This window comes from Sus scrofa, chromosome 5 (assembly GCF_054392235.1).
Source record: "Sus scrofa isolate SSC_HxYL_T2T_F1_AM1 chromosome 5, Sscrofa_HxYL_maternal_Yorkshire_Landrace_v2.0, whole genome shotgun sequence".
NCBI lineage: Eukaryota > Metazoa > Chordata > Mammalia > Artiodactyla > Suidae > Sus > Sus scrofa.
The window spans coordinates 5,728,461-5,750,005 of record NC_139387.1 but is presented as its reverse complement, the minus strand read 5'-3'; the positions used below and the strand labels follow the sequence as shown (position 1 = coordinate 5,750,005).

Genomic DNA, 21,545 nt, shown 5'->3' with positions numbered 1-21,545 from the left:
GCCTCTTAGGCCAGGCCAATCCGGGCTTTGTGGGGCTTGGAGTTGCTACCTGTGGGAGGCTCTCAAAGAAAGGACTACAAAATCAGAAGAGGCCAGAAGAGTCGGCAGTGGGTGGGTGGGGGGTGGAGGTGGGGCTTGAAGCTTCAACTCTGCTGAGAGTTTGCTAAATATTTGATTATCTCCCCCGACCCTCCCTTCAGCCCTAGAGGGTAGGGGGGTGGGGGGACATGCTGTCATCCCACTTCAGGGATGAGATCAAGGAAGGAAAAATATGCATCAGTGTCCTCACTCCAGCCTGGGAAGAAGGTCCCCTCCAGGGAGCAAAGGGCAGAACTAGGGGGAGGGGAGCCCCCGGGACCCTGTTGCTCCTCTGTACCGAGGCATCGGGACTGAGGTAAACAAGCCTTGGTGTTGTGTTTCTGGCACTCCAGCTACTTTGTAACCCCCTGCGCTGCCTTCCACCACCTCCAAAGGGCACCCGAAGCAACTTGAACCCTACCCCTCTCTGACCCACCCCAGGGCTGGGTACCTCTGGCCTGGAAACTTCTTGATTTCTTCTCCCTCCCCAGAGGCTTTGAAGGTGCTTCTCCACCCACTTTCCCCTGGCCCAGAGCGCCAGGCTGGAGCCCCGGGGCAGGGCAGGCTGCACCCACTACGGGAGGCCTGGGAATGGAGGCCGGTGTGTGGTGCAGCTGGCAGGATGAGGGGTGGGAAGGAGTGGGGCAGAAAGATGGAGCGTTAGGGAGGTACGGAGTGGTGACAGCTGTGCATTTTGAAGGTATTTAATACCACGGTGCACTTAGCCATAGTTAAGATGGTAGGTTTTGTTATGTGCATTTTACCACAATTTTAAAAACTATAGAACAACAACAAAACTCCAAACAAAACCTGACTCTTGAAGCAGCCAGCGTGAATATTTGAGCGCTGAAGTCATACTGTCGTTTAGCAGGTCGTTCCGTCCTCTCCGAGCCTCTGTTTCTTCTTCAGTAAAATGGGGATGAAAAAAAGCCCCAGGGCGGAGTTTCCGCCTTGGCACAGCGGAAACGAATCCGACTAGGAACCATGAGATTGCGGGTTCGCTCCCTGGCCTCGCTCAGCGGGTTAAGGATCCGCCGTTGCCGTGAGCTGTGGTGGAGGCTGCAGACGCGGCTCGGATCTGGCGTTACTGCGGCTGTGGCGTAGGCCGGCAGCAACCGCTCCGATTCCACCCCTAGCCTGGGAACTAACATATGCCGCGGATGAGGCCCTAAAAAGACAAAAAAAAAAAAAGCACCAGGAACTTGGGCTTCTTTGAGGACGAAGAAGGGAGGTCCTGGATTGCCCGCCCAAATGCAGCCAGTGGATTCATCCATAAATATTCCCCGGAGCAAACTGCGCACGCGACAAAACAAACTTGCAGACCGCGGGAGGCGGGCAGAGAGTAAACAAGTAAACAGATCTCTCTCGTAGCTTTTTTGTTGCCTTTCGGACCCGCCTGGGTCGTGGAGTCGGCGCTATTGGGTGGGGAGGGCCCCTGGGGGCGGGTCGGGGCGGGGCCCGGAGTTTATACCGCCGCGCGCGGGCCGCTGGCGGCAGACAATACGGCTCCCGGCTCCAGCGCTCCGGGCAGACGCCGCCGCCACCGCCGCCACCGCCGCGAGGTAAGTCCGATCCCTGCCGCCTCTGCTGGGGACCTAACTCCGCTGCCGTCCGCCCCTCCGCCCGGCCCCATCCCTGCAGGTAGGCGCCGGGGGCTGCCCTGGGCGCCGAGCGGCTGGAAGCTGGGGGCCATGTGCCCAGGTTTTGCTTACTCGGGTTGACTCCTTGGGGGCGACGTCTCGGGACCTCGGTTCCGGAACAATCCTTCGCTGGCGGAGGCTCCAGTTCCCCGTTGGTGGGCGTGCCAGCCGCGGCCCCCGAGGGCCTCGGTCTCCGCATCCGTACAATGGGCCACCCTTCTGCACCGCACCCCGGGGGCCGGACGCCCCTTTGCTCAGCGCCTCCTTCTGGTGCGGCCTCTGGGGCCGGGCTCCCACGTCCTTCGGGTCCTGCGGACCCGGCCGGAGCGCGGAACCCCCAGGCCGGGGCCGCGGTGACACAGCCGCGCGGCCACGAAAAAGGGGAATATGGCGTCGGGCACTGGTCCCCGCCGGCCCCGGGGCGCCCCGGCGCCGCGCACCTGCGAAGGGCCCGAGACGAACTTGACCGGGGCCGCAGGCGGGGCGGTCCGGAACAGGAACTGCGCGCCGAGCGGGCGCCGCCGCCCTCCGCCTGCCCACTGCCTGCGCAGGTGCGCCCGGCGGGGAAGGCGCCCGGTTTGGTTTTGTAAACCCGGGACCGCCGGCCGCCGCAGCGCTGGAGTGGCCGCCGGGCGCGTTCTATCCGGTGACCGCGAGGGGTCCCGCCGCCCATCCCCGCGCGGTCCAAACCAGCCCTGGGCTGGGGACTCGAGGCTCCTTACACTTGCTCCACGCGCTCTGGTCTCCTGGGTGCGAAACGGTTTGTAAACCGTTAATTGTTATTGTAATTTTCTCTAGAAGGGGCCGCCTTGGGGGCTGGGACGTTGTTGTTCCTGCTGCTGCTGCTGCTGCTACCGCTGTTGTAGCATTTTGCAAGTACCTATGTGGCTGGGCCCTGGATCAGGTTAGCTCCTGCTCCCGGGAAGGGTGGGCTCTCAGCTTTATCCTCGGCGCGTTAGGGTGGAGCCGGACAACTCTGTGCCAGCCGCTCTCCGAGGACCGGGCCTCACTTTACAGATGGAGAAACTGAAACTTAGTCCAGGAGATAGCAGAAAGGCTGTGTAGCTAAAAGCCTAGAATGATTTTTTGGAAGCCAAGCCATTCTCACAGCCACTTTCCAGCTGTGTTGTCTGAGAAGGGCTGTGCCAGCCCGGTGCCTCAGTTTGCTCATTCTGTAAAATGGGTCCATGAGGTGTCCTACCGTGTTTGGGGAAACGTCCCCACTCCCGAGTGTTGGTGACTGTTAGTGACGTCCCTGGAGCTGGGGGGGGAGGGGGTTAACCTTATTTCTCCTTGTTTGTGGCATGCCCTTGGAATGAGTCCTGAGGAGCAGCACATCCTGGGCGTTCCTTGGTTCCGTTTTGCACCTTTTCCCTAAGATGCGTGGATTCCAGTGTTAGCCCTGGGCTGCTGGTGCTGCTCTTCTCAGTCTCATCTCCCCTCCCTTCTCACTGCAGAATTTGGGACTTCCCACCATCTTAACCTCAAGGTCACTGTGGCTTCTCCGGCTTTACTGCCATTAGGTTACACATGTTTATTTGTGCTTGTTTTTGGTTTAAAATGTCTAAGGTGTTGGGGTGGGGTGGGGTGCAGGGAACTTCCAGAGTGTGGACTTTTAGCCAGGTTAGGCTAAAAGTGGTCTTTTTGGTGGAAACTCTTTCGCAGAAGATTCTGTGTGGCTTTGCATGGGGCAGTGTCAGGCCTAAAACAAATGGAGTAATGTACTTAGCACAGTCCTTGTGGTGTCAGACTCTCCCTCTCCGCTGTCTCAGCTCCATTGCTGCCTCCTCCGAGAAGTCCTCCCAGACTGCCTCATCGAACCTCCTACTCTTCCCACCATCTCCTCTGGCCTAGGACCTTATATTATGTCTTCAGGACACTAAAGACGGTGTGGAAATGATGGATGCTCACGTAGTGTGATTCATGTTAGCCTGCAACCCCATGCGAACAGGATCACACCATTGGAGCATCCCCGGTGCCTGTCACAGCCTGGGCTCTCCGGGAAGAAGCTGGGTTTATGTCTCTATCTATTAGCTGTCAGTTTTATTAGGCACATGAAAGCTGAGCGGTAGCGAAAGCAGAGAGAGCAGTGTTAGTCCCTTTTTTTCACGTCCCACCTTCTAGTGAATGGAAGGGGGTCCTCCACCGCCTGAGAGCCTTGACCCTGACCTTGGAGGTGTTTTCCCCTCTCCCTGGAAAGCATCCTGTTTTTAGTGAACCCATTAAGTGGGTAGACAATTAATGGCTTCTTGCTTCCCCTGCCGCAGACAGAGTGGATCTCACGAGAGTCGGACTGTTTTTCTCTGGGCTCAGAACAATTCCAAGGGCTTTCAAGGAAGTTCCCGGCACGGGCTCGGGTTTTGTTGTTGGCAGCCACCAGGAAGCCTGCAGCGGGTCTGGCGTGGACACGTGTGGCCGCTCCCTTGTGGCTTTGTCCTGCTGAGGGTTGGTTGGGGCTGGGCGCTGGGTGAAATACAGAATGTAAGCAAATAAGTCCCAGGCCCGAGTCCCTCCTCGTCCCTGAGGTGGCAGGAGCGGCCAGGCCTGGTGGTCAGGACACTGGGGCGGGCTCAGGAAGGGCAGCTGATTTTCCTAGTGTCAATATTAGGGTGTGACAACACTAAACACCCGCTGGGCCTTGCCAGACGCTGCACGGTCAACCTGTTTTTCTGGAGGTGGGAGAAGACAGGCCGAGGGGAGGCGCCAGCTCTGGGCAGCGAGGGCAGCCCACCCGGCTTCCCGGAAGGTTACCATCTGTGGCTCGGAGTTCAGAAGAGGCTCTCTGGCCTTCCCATTGTGGCTCAGCGGTAACAAGCCCGACTAGCATCCACGAGGATGCAGGTTTGATCCCTGGCCTCGCTCAGTGGGTTAAGGATCCAGTGTTGCCATGAGCTGTGGTGTAGGTCGCAAACATGGCTCAGATCCCACGTGGCTGTGGCTGTGGCGTAGGGCAGCAGCTGTAGCTCCAGTTCGATCTCTAGCCTGGGAGCCTCCATGGGCTGTGGACGTGGCCATTAAAAAAAACAAAAAATTTAAAAGAGGCTGTCGAGGGCAGAGACCTGGATATGCCGGATTTCCCGTGTGTAGACGGTGATGCATCCGGGAATTCCCGGTGTGCCAGCTAATCAGAGCTTCCCAAGAGCGAGTGCTGACCATACGCCTCTGCCAAAAGGTGAGGGTGTCCAGCCCCGGGGCCCCCCAGCCAGGGCGTGTGCACTGTTCCCGCTGGGCTGTCCCTGTTCACGGGGTTCCTGCTGGGAGCTGGAGCAGACAGACAGGTAAACATTTAATGCGACCATAACGGGCTAATCCAGGCCTGTTTACCCAAGTGCTCCACGCTGCGCATGAGGGCAATTAATTCCGTCCCGTGGAGGGTGTGGAGGAGGTGGATTCTGGGCCTGGCCTGGGAGGAAGAAGCGGGTCCCCCCACCCCCACCGCCGTGCCAATCTGGGGAAGGCATAGGGAGGGTGTGAGGTGGGGTGGAGGGTGTGAAAGGGTAGGGGGTGAGAGTCCAGAGCCGAAATGAGGCTCTGTCCCAGGGAGAATACGGGAACCCTTCATGCTGCCACCTGGAGGGGTCCTTGTCAGGGTCTGGTGAGTGGTTGAGATGCGGGGTCTCCTCAGCCCCTAGTGTCTGGGCTTGGCAGAGCACAGACCTTCACCTAAATTCATTTTAGGAACTTAAATACATGTTTTTTTTCTTATGTTATTCAATTATAGCTGATTTGCAATATTGTGTTTAGTTTCAGGTGTACCCTAACCTGTGCATGTATTATAGGTTATTCCAAGATATTGAAGGTTCCCTGTGCTGCACAGTAGTTTCTCGTGATAATATCTATCTGTCTAATCCCATACTCCTCATTTATCCTTCCCCCTCTTCCCCCTTTGGTTCTTTTTGTTTTCTGTGTCTGTCATTCTGTTTTGTAAGTAAGTTCTTTTGTACTATTTTTTAGATTCCACATATTGGTAACATCATGTAATATTTGTCTAGCTCTGTCTGACTTAGTATGATCAACTCTAGGTCCATCCATGTTGCTGCAAATGGCAATATTCCATCCTTTTTTATGGCTGAGTAATAGTCCATTGTATAGATGTGCCCACATCTTCAGCCAGTCATCTGCTGATGAGCACATTGGTTGTTTGCGTGTCTTGACTGTTGTGAATAGTGCTGCTATGAACTGTTAAGATGCGTGTATCTTTTCAATTAGTTTTGTCCAGATAGATGCCCAGGAGTGGGATTGCAGGGTCATATGGTAGCTCTATTTTTAGTGTTTTGTTTGTTTTGCTTTTTTGAGGGCTGCACCCACTGCACATGGAGGTTCCCAGGCTAGGGGTCCAATCGGAGCTCCAGCTGCCAGCCTATGCCACAGCCACAGTAACACAGGATCTGAGCTGCATCTGGACCTACACCACGGCTTACAGCAACGCCGGATCCTTAACCCACTGAGCAAGGTCAGGGATCGAACCCGCAACCTCATGGTTCCTAGTCGGATTCATTTCTGCTGCACCACGACAGACAGAAACTCCTCCGTTTTTAGTTTTTTGAGCAATCTCTGAACTTACTGTGCTCCATACAGGCCGCACCAATTTATGTTCCCACCAACAGTGGACAAGGGTCCCTTTTGTCCATGCCCTCTTCAGCATCTGGTGTTCAAAAGACGTGCTTTTGAACTTGAAAACTGCAGGCCCAGGTGGTACCCTTTCTTTCTAATAGTGGCAGAGAAGCACAGGGATCCTTCGGGGCGTCACCCAGGGCTGGGCTGCCTGGGATCCCCTGCAATCTGGCCTCACCTTGTTGCCCCAGCTGTGTTCCCTTCACTTCTTTGAAGTGTGTATTCTAACAACACCACAGCCGAGGTGGCTCAGAAGCCACAGACATTTATTTCCCACAGTCCTGGATACTGGAAGTCCAAGGTCGCAGTGCCACTGGCCTCTGTATCCTTGGTGGAGGGTGGGGGAGGGAGCTGTCCTGGGCCTCACTAACTTTTATTTTACCATATTATTATTACTTTTTTTATGGCCACACCCACAGCATATGAAGTTCCCAGGCCAGGGATTGAATCCAACCCACAGCGGTGACAATGCCAGATCCTTAACCCGCTGCGCCCCCAGGGAACTCTTCCTGGGCCTCATTTAGAAGAACCCCCATCCCATTAGCGGAGCCCTCAGGATCTAAGAGCCTCCCAAGGCCCCCTCTTTTTTCCCATCCTGGAGCATCAGGTTTTCAACAGAAGAACCTGGGGCGGTACACAGACTTTTCGGAGCGTAGCGAACCACTTCAAAACCAGTGCTGAAATGAGTCGTCAAGAGAGTTATTAATCTGTTATGCTTTGTCCAGTTTTTATGAATCCCTGAGCCCGAAAGGGCATTAGAGCCTCTGGCTCCAGTGTTTGCTTTACAAGTGAAGAATTAGGGGCCCAGAGAGGCCAAGGCATTTGTTCCGAGTAGCACAGCCAAGCTGGGTCAACAGACTCCAGATGTGCCCTCAGCCCGGTGCCCCTTGCCTGGCACAGCCTTTCCATGGTCAACATTTGCATAAATAGCGTTGCAGCAGACTGTCACTCACCCTTATCCATCACTTCTTGCCATGCTACACAGAGGCCCCCCTTCTTCCATTTTTTTGCGGTGGCCAAGCTGCCCAGGGGAGGAGAAGGGACACTGGTTTTGTGTCATTCCTGAGCGTGTCGGGCCAGACCCGAAGGAGGCTTTGGGGACCAGGAGCCCTGGCAGCCTCTGAGCAGCTCCTGCCACACTTGGACCCCTAAGCTGTGACCAAGAGTGTGTCTTGGAGTTGAGGCCAGGTTTAATGTCTCTCTTCCCTGGGGCGTGTGGCAAGCCCGTCACTGCTCTAACCCTCAGTCTCCTCATCTGTAAATAGGGGCTAATGTTCCTTAAACAGGGTTAAGCCTGTGGAGTGCCCAGTGCAGCCCGTGTGAAGGAGACATGATGCTCCCGTGAACAGCGACTAAAAGTTAGTTCCTGGTCCATCTTCCCACGCCTCGCACGCAGGGCCCGGCATGTTCCAGCCGCTGTTGAATTCAGTAAAGTTATTTGGCCTTTCAGCCCTCAGAGCAAGACCTTTCTTATGATGGTCAAGGCTGCCTTCTTTTCTCTCTCCCGAGTGACTCCGTCACACTGCTGGCTCAGTGTATTTGGGGACCTGGGAGTGTTGAGAACGGAGGCACCTGGCTCTGAATCTCCGTTCTCACCATTCCCAGGTCCCCCATCTGTGAAATGGGCAAAAGTCCCCTCCGGAGGGGGAGGCTGGACCCAGTAGATGCGAATATAAGAGGATGTGGGGTTCCTAAGCAACAGGCTGGGGCGGGGGGGGGCAGCCTTTGCCTGCGGCCAGGCCAGCGGGAAGCCCGTCGGAGGCTGGGCCCGTCTCTAGCTCAGCCGCTGGCCGTGTCTGCACCTGGTTCCGGGTGGATCAGGCCACCACCTGTGCTGGGGTTCGAGGTGCAGGGCTGCAGTGCCAGTTGAGGGGCGTTCATAGGACCGAGGGGCTCATTCCAAGCTGCCATTTTCCAAATTACCGAACACCTCCCGCCCACCTGTGGGTGAATTTCCAACTCTAGGGCCGAGATGCCTTTCCCTCTCCTGCCTCCCTCTCCCTCTCCTCGCTCTCTCGTCCCCGTTATCTCTCCCTCACTTGTGGGGCGTGAGCCCCACCCACCTCAGACCAGCTGCTCTGGGCACCTGCAGGTTCCTAAGTCAGGACCGCCCCTGCCAGGTGGGGAAGGAGTGGGTGGGGGGCCAGGGAGGGGCTGGGAGAGGTTGGATGCCTGATTCCTGAAATAGCAGACATCACCTTTTCAGACCGCAGATGAAAGCTCTGAACTTGAGGCAATTGTTTTTGCTTTATTTTTTGAATCAGTCATTAACCAGCATGTGTTCAGGAAGACAGAAACGTAGATAATAAAATGATGTCTCCTTCTGCCTTCTCCTTTAGGGGATGGAACTGCCTTTTTTCTTTCTTTCCTTTTTTTTTTTTTTTTTTTTTTTTTTTTTTTTTTTTTTTTTTGTCTTTTGTCTTTTTGTTGTTGTTGTTGTTGTTGTTGTTATTGCTGCTATTTCTTGGGCCGCTCCCGCGGCATATGGAGGTTCCCAGGCTAGGGGTTGAATCGGGGCTGTAGCCACCAGCCTACACCAGAGCCACAGCAACGCGGGATCCGAGCCGCATCTGCAACCTACACCACAGCTCACGGCAACGCCGGATCGTTAACCCACTGAGCAAGGGCAGGGATCGAACCCGCAACCTCATGGTTCCTAGTCGGATTCGTTAACCACTGCGCCACGACGGGAACTCCTTTCTTTCCTTTTTTTTTTTTTTTTGTCTTTTTTGTCTTTTCTAGGGCTGCACCTGTGGCATATGGAGGTTTCCAGGCTGGGGGTCTAATCAGAGATATAGCCGCCGGCCTACGGCCTACGTCCGAGCCACGTCTGAGACACCACAGCTCACAGCAACGCCGGATCCTTAACCCACTGAGCAAGGCCAGGGATCGAACCTACAATCTCATGGTTCCTAGTCGGATTCGTTAACCACTGCGCCACAATGGGAACTCCGTTTTTGTTTTTGTTTTGTTTTGTTTTAACTGAGTCCTTGGCTTGCGGATGTTCCCGGGCCAGGGATCGAACTCTCGCGCCACAGCAGCAACCCGAGCCGTAGCAGTGACAACGCCCTTGGATCCTTCACCTGCTAAGCCACCTGGAAGTCTCCATCTGTCTTCTTTTTATTACACATGTGGCAGCGCAGTTAAGCAGTGCTCCCTGCTGTGTTCATGTGCCTTCAAGATCTTGGTACCTGCCAGGTACAGGCAGGCCTGCACCCTTTGATTCTAGAGATCAAAGGGTATGTGCATTTGTGACTTTGGGAGATAGTGTCAAATCGACCCCCAGAGAAGTAGGGACCAGCTCTCCCCCCCATCCCTTCTTCTGGGTCTGTTGATCCCTCGACCAGCTTTGGAGCCCCTGCTGGGTGGCAGAAAATGGGCCACAGTTGTATCTTTTAATCCTCTTAGCAGCCCTGGAGATTGTGCCGTTTCTGTGCAGGATCGAAACTCCTCTTGGAGTTAGGTGACCTGTCCTAGTCGCAGAGCAGTGACAGAGCTGGGGCTGGAACCTGGGTCCGTCCTCCCGAGGTCAGGGCTTTTCTGCTTGATGCTTAGAGCACTGGGTGCTCTGTAAGTCTGCTCATGGGTGGGTGGATGGGAAGCCGGGAAGAAAAAAGCCTGGGAACCAGGGCTTTCCAGCTGGCTTCAACGCAGCAGCCACAGCTTGGTACCCAGGCCTCCACTTCCCAGCTGGCACTGCTGCAGCCCAAGGTGTCTTTAGCTGTTCCTCCTGCTTTACTGCAAGGCCTGCAGGGACATGGGGAAGGCTGGGCTTGGCGTGGCTGAGGGTCTCCCCTCCAAGGAGGGGACAGCTGTTCCCATCTCTGTGTGTGGAAGAGGCCCAGCCCGTCAAACTGCAGGTCAGCTGGTCCAGAGCCTACCCTTCGCGTGTCCTCACGGCTGTGGGGGCAGAAGGTTAGATTTGCATCCCAGTCTCTGGAGGAAAATGTTTCCACTGAGTGTGTAGGAGGGTATGTGTGGGCTGCAGCCTGGGTGGGGGAGCTTGCTTTTCACCAAAGCAGGGTTTTTAACTACTCATTTGCAAATATGATGGAAAAAATAGATGTTTAAAACCAGTCCAGGCTCCTGGATCTGCAGCTGCAGTGACTTCAGTACGTGCGTTTGTTTAGTCATTCAACAAACTTTTTTTTTTTTTTTTTTTGGCTGCCTCAGCAGGCAGAAGTTCCCGGGCCAGGGATCAAACCTGCTCACAGCAGGAACCCAAGCCACTGCAGCAACAACACCGGAACTTACTGCACGCAAAAGAACTCCCCATTAGACAGTCACCTCTGTGTTGTATGCTGTGTGCCGGGAAGCAGTGGTGCATAGTAATGGCAGCTTCCGTTTCGTTACCTGCTTACTGTGTCAGGCATGTCAACGTGGAGTCTATCAATTTGTCCTACCAAGGACACCCAGGGGGGACCAACTGGGACGCCAGGGGAGAGACCGAGGATGGCCAGTGTCACTGCCCAGGCACGGGCTCTTTAAAGGGGCGGGAGGAGCTCCCTTGTGATGCAGTGGGTTAAGGATCTGGCATTGTCACTACCGTGGCTCTGGTTGCTGCTGTGGCATGGGTTGGGTCCCTGGCCTGGGAACTTTCGCAGGCCTCCAGCACAGCCAAAAAAAAAATGATGTAGCAGGAGCAGGGTCCAGGGTTGGGGTGGCAGGACTGTTGGGGGGGACCTTGTTATGATGGAGTGCTCCCAAGGGGACCAGGAGCTGTGCAGCACTGAAGCCATGGCGGGGTCAGAGCTGAGACTGCTCCATGCGGGTCATTGGAGAGCCCGGACGGAGGGGCCCAGCCACTGAGTCTCCACTGGGATGGGTGTGGGGCAGCCGGGAGGGCCTGGAGCTGGGCGCAGCTGCAGGGATCCTGCCCCCAAGGCCAGCCCAGGCCTGGCTGCTGACCCTTCTCCATTAATACCGGTCGGAGTCTAGGCACTGGCTGGGCCAAGAAGCCTAAGGACTTGGATCACTTCGCTCCTCTGATTTAGATGCAGGGTTAAGGGGCGAGCGTTTTAGAGTCAATCCGTACGCAGGGCTTCAGTCAGTGTCTGACAGTAGTAGATACCCAAGCATCAGCCGGGATTATAAGACAGACAGTGCTGGTTCTTGCCTGGAAGAGGAACCCTGTTAGCTTAGGACTGTTATTCCCATTTAACAGATCAGAAAACCGAGGATCTTGCCCAAGATCTCACTGCAACTGGGTGGTTGGGTTAAGGTGTTAACCCAAGATTCTGTGCCTGTCTTGGAGCCTCCGTGCAGGGCTCAGGTGAGCATGGGGAGAGGAGAGTCTGGTGTCTGTCCCAGGCCAGCTCAGGGGGCTCCAGAAGGGTCTGGGGACCCACATGAAGGTGCAGGTCTTGCCCCAAACAGTTCATCTGGTTGGGAAGGCACCACTCCCGCTGCTCACCCATCCCTGGAACTGGTCAGACACTGCCCAGCCTCGACCCCGACCTGACCAAGCTGCCACAGTCCCTGGTCAGACACCTGCTCCTGTGTGGAACTCAGGGCCCCTCATCCCATTTGGTACCCAAGGTGCCCAAGGATTTTAGGCATGTCTTGGGGACCAGGGGATGTTGGGACAGTGGGTCAAGGTGAGGCTCAGGCTGTCTGCCCAGTGAAGTCCCCTTGTGGCCCCTCACCCGCTGGGAAGGCAGGGGTTTCCAGAGGAGCGCAGCCTTCTCTTTGGTTCTGGAGCGGGGAGGGCTTGGGGGAGGGTAAGGGAGCCAGGAGACAGATGCAAACGAGGGCCAGGGCAGCTTTCCCTGGAAAATGGCCATTTGCATAGCCACCCGTGGGGCCTGGAGCCTGGGGCCTGGGGGGCAGACAGCTCCTGGTCACAATTCCTGAAATGCCAGCCTTACACAAGGTCAAATCGACAGGGTTTAGAACCCTGGTAGTGTTAAAACCTCTGTCTACATTTAGCTGGGTCTTTTAAGTATTTTAAAGGAGTTTTAATTTTTTTTTTTCTTTAAACGGCCACACCTGAGGCAAAGTTTCCGGACTGGGGTCCATTCTGAGCTGCAGCTACCGGTCTGCGCCACAGCCATGGCCACACTAGATCCGAGCCACATCTGTGAGGCAGTTTGCAGCAACACCAGATACTTAACCTACTGAGTGAGGCCAGGGATCCAACCTGCATCCTCACAGAGATACCATCAGGTTCTTAGCCTGCTGGGCCACAGTGGGAACTCACATGAAGATTTTAAGCAAGCATCCTTAGATTCGTTCCTGACCAAAAACTGTACATTTCTGCAGAGGTATTTATTGTCTGCTCTATTTCCTGGTTGCCTTCAGGAATGCTGTTGATTTTTAATATGTTGATCTTGCTAAGACTGGTTTATAATTTTCTCTGTAAATCTAATTTCAGTTAATATATATATATATATATATATTTTTTTTTTTTTGTCGTTTTGCCTTTTCTGGGGCCACTCCCGCGGCATATGGAGGTTCCCAGGCTAGAGGTTGAATTGGAGCTATAGCCGCCGGTCTACACCAGAGCCATAGCAACGCGGGACCTGAGCCACGTCTGCGACCTACACCACAGCTCACAGCAACGCCGGATCCTTAACCCACTGAGCAAGGCCAGGGATCGAACTTGAGACCTCATGGTTCCTAGTTGGATTCGTTAACCACTGCGCCACAATGGGACTCCTAATTTCAGTTAATTTGAGTCACATGGCACCCCCACCCCCCACCCCAGTGTGGTGTCAGTAGCCCCGGGGGCAGGGCGGTGGGGTGGGGGGGGTGGGTGCTGGGAACAGGGTTTGGGACCCTGGTTCAGCATCCCCTGATTAAAAGGGGGAGGGATGAAAGTCAACCTTTAGCTACAAAGGTGGATTTTGTTTGGTTTGGCTTGGTTTGGTTTTCATCTTTTAGGGCTGCACCCGTGGCATATGGAAGTTCCCAGGCTAGGGATCAAATCGGAGCTGTAGCTGCACAGCCACAGCAACGCGGGATCCAAGCCATGTCTGTGCCCTATACCACCGCTCATGGCAATGCTGGATCCTTAACCCACTTAGCAAGTCTGGGGATCGATCCAGTGTCCTTCTGAATGCTAGGCAGATTTGTTTCCATTGAGCCACGACGGGAACTCCCTACAAAAGTGGCTTTAAACCGTACCAGTTTTGTCATCTAGACTTTAGAAGGAAAGAATTGTCACATAACTTGGCTTCTTCGCAGGTGGACCTGGAGTCACCTCAGAGCTTTTAACTGATGCCCTGGAACAAATGCATGAAGACTCAGGTGCCCAGAATGGTACCAGAGCTCGGTGTCTAAGTTGCTTACAGCCTTTTAGGGCTCTTAGAAAAGTACCCCCCACCCCCCGCCCCGCTGCTGAGTGTGGGTGTGCTGGTCTGCTGGTTTGGGGGAGTAGTAGTGCCTGCGTGCTTTTTAACACTTTGCTGCAGGTGCCCTCAGCAGGTGGCAGCCCCTTCCCCCCCGCCCCTCTCCCTCCACCCACCAGGTCTGACCTGACAGCTCCTTTCAGCCCACGGGGGAAGAGGCTGTCCTGACAGGTGTGGGTGGCATATGTCAGGCTGGGGCTGTTTTGTGGCTGTGTTTACACGTCTGATCTCCCCAGCCCCAGCTCCTGCGCGCTGCCTTTCACACGGAGCTTTCATCTGGAACAGATGTAAAACTGCTTCCCTCCTAGGAAACCGAAACAGCCATCTCTTGATACGAACGCTGGGCGTTCATTCTCTAGAACAATGCTGTCCTTATGCGGTGTTCTGGCTCAAAGGCCAGAGGGCCCCAGACCCCCAAATGCCTGGCTGCGTCCTTGATGACGTCATGTCCATCTCGGCGTGCGGTTTGGATGCATTGTTGAGAATAACCTGTCTAGACTCGCCCTGAGACACCTGGAGGGCCCCGGAGACTTGCCTGTGTGCGCATGAGCCCCTGCCCCGTCTTCACCCTGTTGGTCACTCCGTGTCCCCGCGGGTGCCCGTTAGGTGCTGCCTGAGGTCCACCTCCGGGATGAACATTGGTCCACCCTGGCCTGGGGAGCAGGAGGCTCGGGTAGAAGCCGGTTAATTATTAATAATATTCACTATGAGGAGTTCCCGCTATGGCACAGTGGGATGAGCAGCATCTCTGCAACGCTGGGGCTCAGGTGTGATCCCCAGCCTGGCCTAGTGGGTTAGGGATCCTGAGTTAGGTCACAGCTGTAGCTCCGATCTGATCCCTGGCCCTGGGAACTCCATACGGCCTGGGGCCGCCAAAAAAGAAGAAAATAATAGTGTAAGAACAGTGGAGAGAAGTCCAGAGGCCATAACAGTAGGTACTCCCTCCATGTCCCAGGCTTTGCTCCGAGTACTTGAAGGCAGAGTTCCCTGGTGGCCCTGCGAGCGGTTAAGGATCCGGCATTGTCGCTACTGTAGCTCGGGTCACTGCTGTGATGTGGGCTCGATCCCTGGCCCAGGAACCTCCACAAGCTGTGGATGCGGCGAAACAATTCCTAGAAGGAGGGAGTTCAGCGGTAACAAACCCAACTAGTATCCATGAGGACGTGGGTTCGAGCCATGGCCTCCCGCCGTGGGTTGAGGATCCCGCGTTGCCGTGGCTGTGGCGTAGGTCGCAGATGCAGCTCTGATTTGACCCCTAGCTTGGGAACTTCCATATGCTTTGAGTGTGGCCCTAAAAAAAAAGAAAAAGAAAAAAACCCCCAAACTACTAGAAAGAAATTCCTCCATCCCAGTGGGGGGGCTCCTGATACCTTACAGATGAGAAAACTGTGACGTCACCCAGGTGCTGAGGGGAAGAGCTGGGATTTGAACTCAGGCCCTTTGGTTCTTCGTTGTGTTCCCGACCCGAGGCTCTTTGATACGGTGTGGGGTGAATTATGACCAGCTCCCACACCAGCCTGCTGAGACCTCACTGACCAGAACTGGTTGGCACACCCACCTCCTCTACTGCAAGGCATGTTGGGAAAGTGAGAAACAGGAGTGTCAGGACCGGCTTAGACGAACCTGGCTTAGCTGAATGCAGATTCAGGGCCACCCAAAGAAAACTAGTCCTATTAGCAAGGAGCCACGGGCGTGGAGAGGGGTCCTGCCAGACAGACAGGTGAAGAAAGGAAGTTAGGGAGTTCCCATCGTGGCGCACTGGTGACAGTCTGACTAGTAACCATGAGGTTTCGGGTTCGATCCCTGGCCTCGCTCAGTGGGTTAAGGATCCAGCGTTGCCGTGAGGTGTGGTGTAGGTCGCAGACGTGGCTCGGATCTGGTGTTGCTGTGGCTCTGGTGTAGGCTGGCAGCTGCAGCTCAGATTTGATCCTTAGCCTGGGAACCTCCGTATGCTGTGAATGTGGCCCTAAAAAGCAAAAAAAAAAAAAAAAAAAAAAGGAAAAAGACAAAGGAGGTTATGAAGTTCTGTGTAAGGTGTGATGCCATTTTCGAAAATGTGCGTGTTTAGAAACTGGCAGTGCCCCTCTGGGAACTGTGATTGTGGGTGACTTTTTTTTCCTTGTTTAGCTTGTGTTTGCCTTGTCTGCTTGTGGGGAGAAGCCAAAGGAAGCTGGCAGAACCCAGGATTGGCTCTTGGTCCATACACTGTGACACCAGACCCTGGAGTTTTTAGTTTCGACTCCAGGCTTCTTGAGGGCTATTATTAGAGCCTACATTTCTAAGTCTGATTCTTTTTTTTTTTTTTTTTTTGTCTTTTTATGTCCGGCATCCACAGCATATGGAAATTCCCAGGCTTGGGGTCAAATCGAAGCTGTAGCTACTAGCATACACCACAGCCACAGCATCACCAGATCTGAGCCGTGTCTGTGACCTACACCACAGCTCACAGCAACGCCAGATCCTTAACCCACTGAGTGAGGCCAGGGATCAAACCTGCAACTTCATGGATACCAGTCAGGCTCATTACCGCTGAGCCACGAGGGGAACTCCATAAGTCTGATTCTTTTCACAAAGAAAAAAGGCAAGGACCCTTGTGAATTGTCTCCAGATCCTTGACTCTAGGGGATGTATGACAGAGAACAGAGAGGCTCGGTACTTGCCCAGAGGCACACAGCAGGATTCCGCCAGGGAGCTTGGGTAGAGGTAAGGTGACTTGTGGGTGGTACCCGCATTGTGTGTCTCTGGGCATCAAGTCTACATCTTTTTCCTCCAGAGAAGAAATGTATGAAGCAAGACCCCTCTCCAGGAGCCTCTTCTTGTACACCTTCCTGCAAAACCATGGCCCCAGCTTCCTGGACGAGCAAGTGGTGGGGGTTCCTGGCGTGACCAATATCTTGGAGTTCCACCCCGAGGTCTCCCCCCACAGGTAGGTCTCTCTGGGCCCTGCCCTCCCCTGTTCTTGGTCAGGGACTACTGCCTGGTGGTGAGAAGAGCCTCCTGGCTCTCCTGGCAGCTCTGCAGAGTGGAAATTCCCGGGTGTGGTCACGGGGGCAAAGCCCCGGGCGGGGCAGCTCTGCTCTGACACTAGCTCCCAGGGACCCGTGGGCACCCAGCAGCGTCACCATCTGGGATGGACCTGGGGCACTGGCCATCAGAGTGGCTCGAGCTTGTGGCCCTAAGACAGGGTGGGTGCCTCCAGGCCTCTTAAGAGATGTGATCAATTTTCTAAACCCGGAAGGAGGCCACCTCAGATGCAGGGCCTGACCCCGCTGTTCGGGCAGCAAAGAGGAGATGCTGAGACAACTAAGCATCAGCCTGGGTTCTGGGTGCTGCTGTCCTGCTTTTGGCCTCAGGACACTCTGAGCCATTAAGTCCTAGACTTGGGATTTGGGGCTGGTCGGGGATTTAGGACTGGAGGGACCCAAGACTCTGCCTCCTTCCTTCCGAGCTCCCACCCCCCCGCCAGCTGGGCAGGGAGGGGCTCGGAGGCCTTGGCCCCTGGGAGGCCTGTCTTCCCTGGGAATTTCCAGCCAAGTCACCGGGCTGGAATGCAGGCAGCCCTGCAAGCAGCTCAGAGCGACCTCCCCAGGTTGGGGCGGGGAGGGGAATGTGCTAGACTTTTCCGGCGGGTGGGAGGGCGTGCACCTTCCATTTCCGTCAGGAATTCGGGCGGGGGACCGGGGGAGGCTCGACAGGGCCCAGGTAGCGCCTCCCTTCTGAAAGGGATGGTGACATCTGAGGTGGTGTCAAGATTGGGAACAGGTCCCAGGGTCCCTCCCCACGAGGAGGCTAGGTGAGACCCCAGCCTCCCTGCCCACCTTTCCCCCCAAGCCCCCCGGGACTCTCCAGGGCACTCAGTTACCCTGGGAAGGGAAGGAAGGCCACCTGGGGGCCAGGGGGCTGACTCCGTCACCTGCAGTGTCTTCCTGCCCTTCCTTCTGGGCAGCCCCCTCCCCAGGATCTAGGACCTGCACTCCAGGGTGTCCAGACCTTGATGGCTTCTTCTGAAGCAAATGGGAGCCGGAGGAGGGGGGTGTGAAGGGCCCCACCCCCACCTCGCTTGACACCCCTGCGCCGCGAGAACCTTGGGTGGGGTTGTGGGGTCACCAGCACACCCACACCCAGTTCCCTGTGGTCCCCCAGCAGTGAGGCCCCCCATCACCTGGCCATGCAGCTGGCCTCCATTGCCGATGATCTGGAGCTGAGGTTGCTGCTGCCCCAGTTCGCCGAGCCACTCTGGATGATCGTGTACAGGTGACAAGTCCCCCCCGAGCCCAGGGGTCCCCAGCCCCCTTCCCCAGAGGGTTGTGGCTTAACATGATGGGAAACGCTGAGCGAGGTCGGATGGGGTTGCGCCCAGTGTGTAGGTGGGGCCTTCTCCCGGGGGTGGGGGTGGAGCAGGTGGCATCTCAGCTTCCATGCAGGTTCTCTGCCCCGGTGGGGACAGAGACAAGGCCAGGGACCTGCCTCTCTGGGCCTGTGGAGCGTTGCCCTGTGGCAACTCTAGGACGCAAGTCCAGATCCCGGGGGACTGGCAGGCAGGGGAAGGAGGAAACAGGAAATGAGATGAGCTTAGGACCAAGAGACCAGGCCGTGGGGAGAGGCCCTCGCTGAAGGCTCCCAGGGGAGAGGGGTAGGGTGACAGTGGGTGGGGAGACAGAAGGCCTTCCCCACCGCTGTCACCGGAAGTAGAGGCCACCTCTGCTCCTGTCCTGCAGTAATGGCCCTGCTCCCCCACTTTTGTCTTGCAGCTCTTTCTTCCCCTTTAGCCAGATAGGCCCGAGGGATGTTCTTCGAAGCTTCATGATTGCGTTCACGAACCTCAGGGAGAACCGAAGGCTCAGGAGCATCTTGTCCCTCAGGGACAGGGTAAGCTTTGAGATTTGGGGGCCTTGATGTGGCGACATCAAGGAGCAGCTGCTCCATGGGGCACACGCTCTGGAGGCCACCGTCCCCACCACTCCCGACTGCCTCGTCTTGCCTGGTCCCCTGTTTCTGCTGCCGCCAGGCCCCTGAGGGGACGCCTGGATCCCTGCCTGTTTCCCCACCCACGCTGCTGTCCCTCTGCCAGGAGTGGCCCTCACCTGGCAGGCTGGCTCCTCACTGTCGCCTCTTGTCCTGAGCAGCTTTCCTAACGGCTCCCCTTCCTCCCCAGCAGCACTGCAGGTTGTCCCTCGTGCCAGTTGGTTGTGTCACACCGGCTATGGCAGGCTGGCAGCCCCTTCTGCCACGGCCCAGAGCCACTCTTCCATCCCTCTTCTGCTGCTCCTCTTTCTGTCACCTCCTCCCAGTTCTGAGTGAGGTGCTCCCGCCTCCCCCACCTGACCTGACTCCCCCGTCACCACCCAGCCTCCCCGCTGACTGGCTGGTCCCCGTGTCCAGAGCGGGTGCAGGGGGTGAGGCAGACTGAAGGGGCTCACGTGTCCCCTCCTTCATCCCACAGGTGTCTCCCAGCCTGTGGCCCGAGCTGGCGCTGTCCCTGCTGCTGGTGGTGATGCTTGCCTGGAGGTGACCAGCTGCTGGCCAGTGTGGGGTGGGGCGGGCCCCTCCCCCTTGACCACCACCCTGGAGGTGGCCGTTTTGGATTTGTTGTCTTTAACTGGTGATCTTTTTTTTTTTTTTTTAAATATTTAAACTCCAAGTGCTGGGACACTGAGGTTCATATTCATTTTTTTCTTTTCTTTCTTTTTTTTGTAAGAGAAATGAATTCATTATACTTCCAGGGTCGTTACTGGTGAACGCACCTGCTCCCCTGGCCCAGCCCGCGCTGTGCCGAGAAGGTGCCTCCTCCTTGTGGGTTGGTCACAGCGGACGTCAGGGGGGGTGCTGGTCACACCCCTGTGTCTGTGATGCCTGCGGCAAAAAAGAATCTGCTGGAATAGATTTCTGCAGGGTGAGGAGAGCTCAATAAAATGTTGGTTTCCAGCCAGTCTCTGGTGCTCTCTGGGGTTTGCCGCGTGGGCTGGCTCTGCCTGCCGAGGGGAGGGCAGGGCAGGGCGTGCTCCCGGCCACCTGTGGGCTGCCCGGGTCACACAGCCTCCCGGCTCCTTCCTGCACCTGCAAATGCTGTCATGCTGTTTGGCCCAACACAAGCTGTCTGCCCCCTCCTTGTCACGCCTGGGCGCCCGCAGCCTGCCATTAGGGATTATCTCCTTCGCGCTGTCAGTGCTGCTTACACGGGGCGGCCTACTCTCCCCGCCTCTGCTCCCCCAGCACCCAGCAGTGCAGTCTGGTGGGGAGCAGGGCCTGGCGGGGGCACCTCCCGCCCTGTGAGCTCAGCGCACCCCAGCCCAGACCCAGTGCTCTTTCTAGAGCCTGCTGGGCCCTCCTCCCCCTCTTGTCTCCTTCCAGCTGCCCCCTCCCCCAACCCCAGCGTCTTCTGCAGCCCCATCTTCCTGCCTTCCTGCCCCTGCCCCAGGGCCCAGGCTTGGAGAGGCTTCTCTGGCCTCTGGGGCTGAGCCAGCAGATGCCGCTGCTGGTCAGACCCTGCTCCGCACTCAGTGCTCCTTCCAGCCCCCAGGCCTTGTGCTGCAGCTCCCCAAGGTCTGGTCCTTCACAGCTTGGAGGCCTAACTTTGCTGCCTTTTGTATGTCAAACTGTGGCTGTGTCAGGATCTCAGGACGAGCCCAGAGTCTACCATTTTCAGGCAGCTGCTTCCTTTGGGGAGGACACACTCCAGCCCAGACAGCCCATCCCCACCAAGCCTACAGACCTGGAAGTGACCCCAGGGCTCACCCTGTGTGGATGGCCTGACTTCAAGGCCTGGGCACCCACTGTAGAATCAGTGGCTAAGGATGTGGCAAGGCCGAATCCCAAGGCACCTCTCCCAGGAAGTCCTCCCTGACTGCCCAACACCCGGCTGTCCTGAGCTCTCAGGACAAACCACCCACCCACCCACGTACCCATGTGGATGTGGTCTGGGCTGCCTGTGGCTTCTCGAGCGTGGGGCTCTTCAGAGAGGAGAGGGACTGGCAGCTGACGCTGGCTGGGCAGTGGCGTCTCCCACCATGAGTTTGGGGAAGGTCCTGGCCTGGGGTCTGCAGCGTCCTTCCACCAGGCGGCAGGAACCCTCGCTGAACCACACCAGCTCTGGTATAGGTTCTGGGGGCGTGAGAGGACGGGTCCCTGCCTCAGATCTCACACCTTTTCCAGGGAAGAAAAAATGCACACAAAGCAGCTGAGACTATTATGGGAAGTGTCCAGGGGGCACCAGAGGACTCGGGATGTGATGGGGCCTGAGGTGAGACGGCCTCTGAAAGGTGCTGGGGTGGGAGACAGGCCCGAGCACGCAGGCAGCTGCGACCAGTGTCTGACCTGTACGTGGCGCTTCCTGCAGCCGCACCGTCGCTGTGCGTTTGAGGCTCGTGAACCAGGCCCCTGGTCTAGTCGGGATTTCTGAAGATGAGGCAGGTCTGAGTCTCTCAGGAGGTAGGAGGTGCTGCGGGGGAGCAACAAGAGGTTTGAAATGTTCTAAACCAAAGTCTTAAGAAACAGTTGGTTCTTCATCATGCTCCAGGGCATTCACACTCGGACAGCGGGGGAAGCGGGGACCTGGGGCGATACTTGCAGGGGTTCCCTCATGGAAACCTGCGGGCGTGTGGGGTCACCATGCTTGGAAGTGCTGGCCTGTGATGGCCAGGAGCCAGGGCAGCTGCCCCAAGCCTGGGACAGTCCCGGAGAGTGAAGACCAGTTCTGCTCAAAGGCCACGGGCCGCTGTGGAGAAGCAATTAAAAGAGAAACCCGGTGGACCCGGGGTTTGACACCTGCCTACAAGAGCCACATTTAAAAGACGGGCTCAGAGATTTCATTCCTCCTACCCCTGAGCAGCGACACCACCCCCAGAGGTTTAGATTTCCTCATGTT

At 56.4% G+C, this 21,545-nt stretch overlaps 1 protein-coding gene and 1 long non-coding RNA gene across 6 annotated transcripts; one reads left to right on the top strand and one right to left on the bottom strand.

Moving 5' to 3' along the window:
* Positions 1 to 1,573: 1,573 nt before the first annotated feature.
* BIK (BCL2 interacting killer) lies at positions 1,574 to 19,610 on the top strand. Of its 5 annotated transcripts, none has more exons than XM_084955068.1 (6): positions 1,574 to 1,640; positions 16,455 to 16,607; positions 17,828 to 17,935; positions 18,433 to 18,550; positions 19,125 to 19,189; positions 19,405 to 19,610. In XM_084955068.1, the coding sequence occupies exons 2-6, from the start codon at positions 16,462 to 16,464 to the stop codon at positions 19,529 to 19,531; spliced, it is 564 nt and encodes a 187-aa protein (XP_084811194.1). In that variant the 5' UTR covers positions 1,574 to 1,640; positions 16,455 to 16,461; the 3' UTR covers positions 19,532 to 19,610. The 5 variants fall into 5 exon arrangements, with proteins under 5 accessions (XP_084811194.1, XP_084811193.1, XP_084811196.1 ...); XM_084955067.1 differs by having other exon boundaries at positions 17,825 to 17,935; XM_084955070.1 differs by lacking the exon at positions 19,405 to 19,610 and having other exon boundaries at positions 17,825 to 17,935; positions 19,125 to 19,333.
* LOC146403090 (uncharacterized) lies at positions 19,340 to 21,119 on the bottom strand. Its single transcript, XR_014802935.1, has 3 exons — positions 20,996 to 21,119; positions 20,584 to 20,782; positions 19,340 to 19,534 (listed from the first exon to the last, which is right to left on the bottom strand). It is a non-coding gene; the product is annotated as an uncharacterized LOC146403090 (long non-coding RNA).
* Between the last annotated feature and the right edge of the window lie 426 nt (positions 21,120 to 21,545).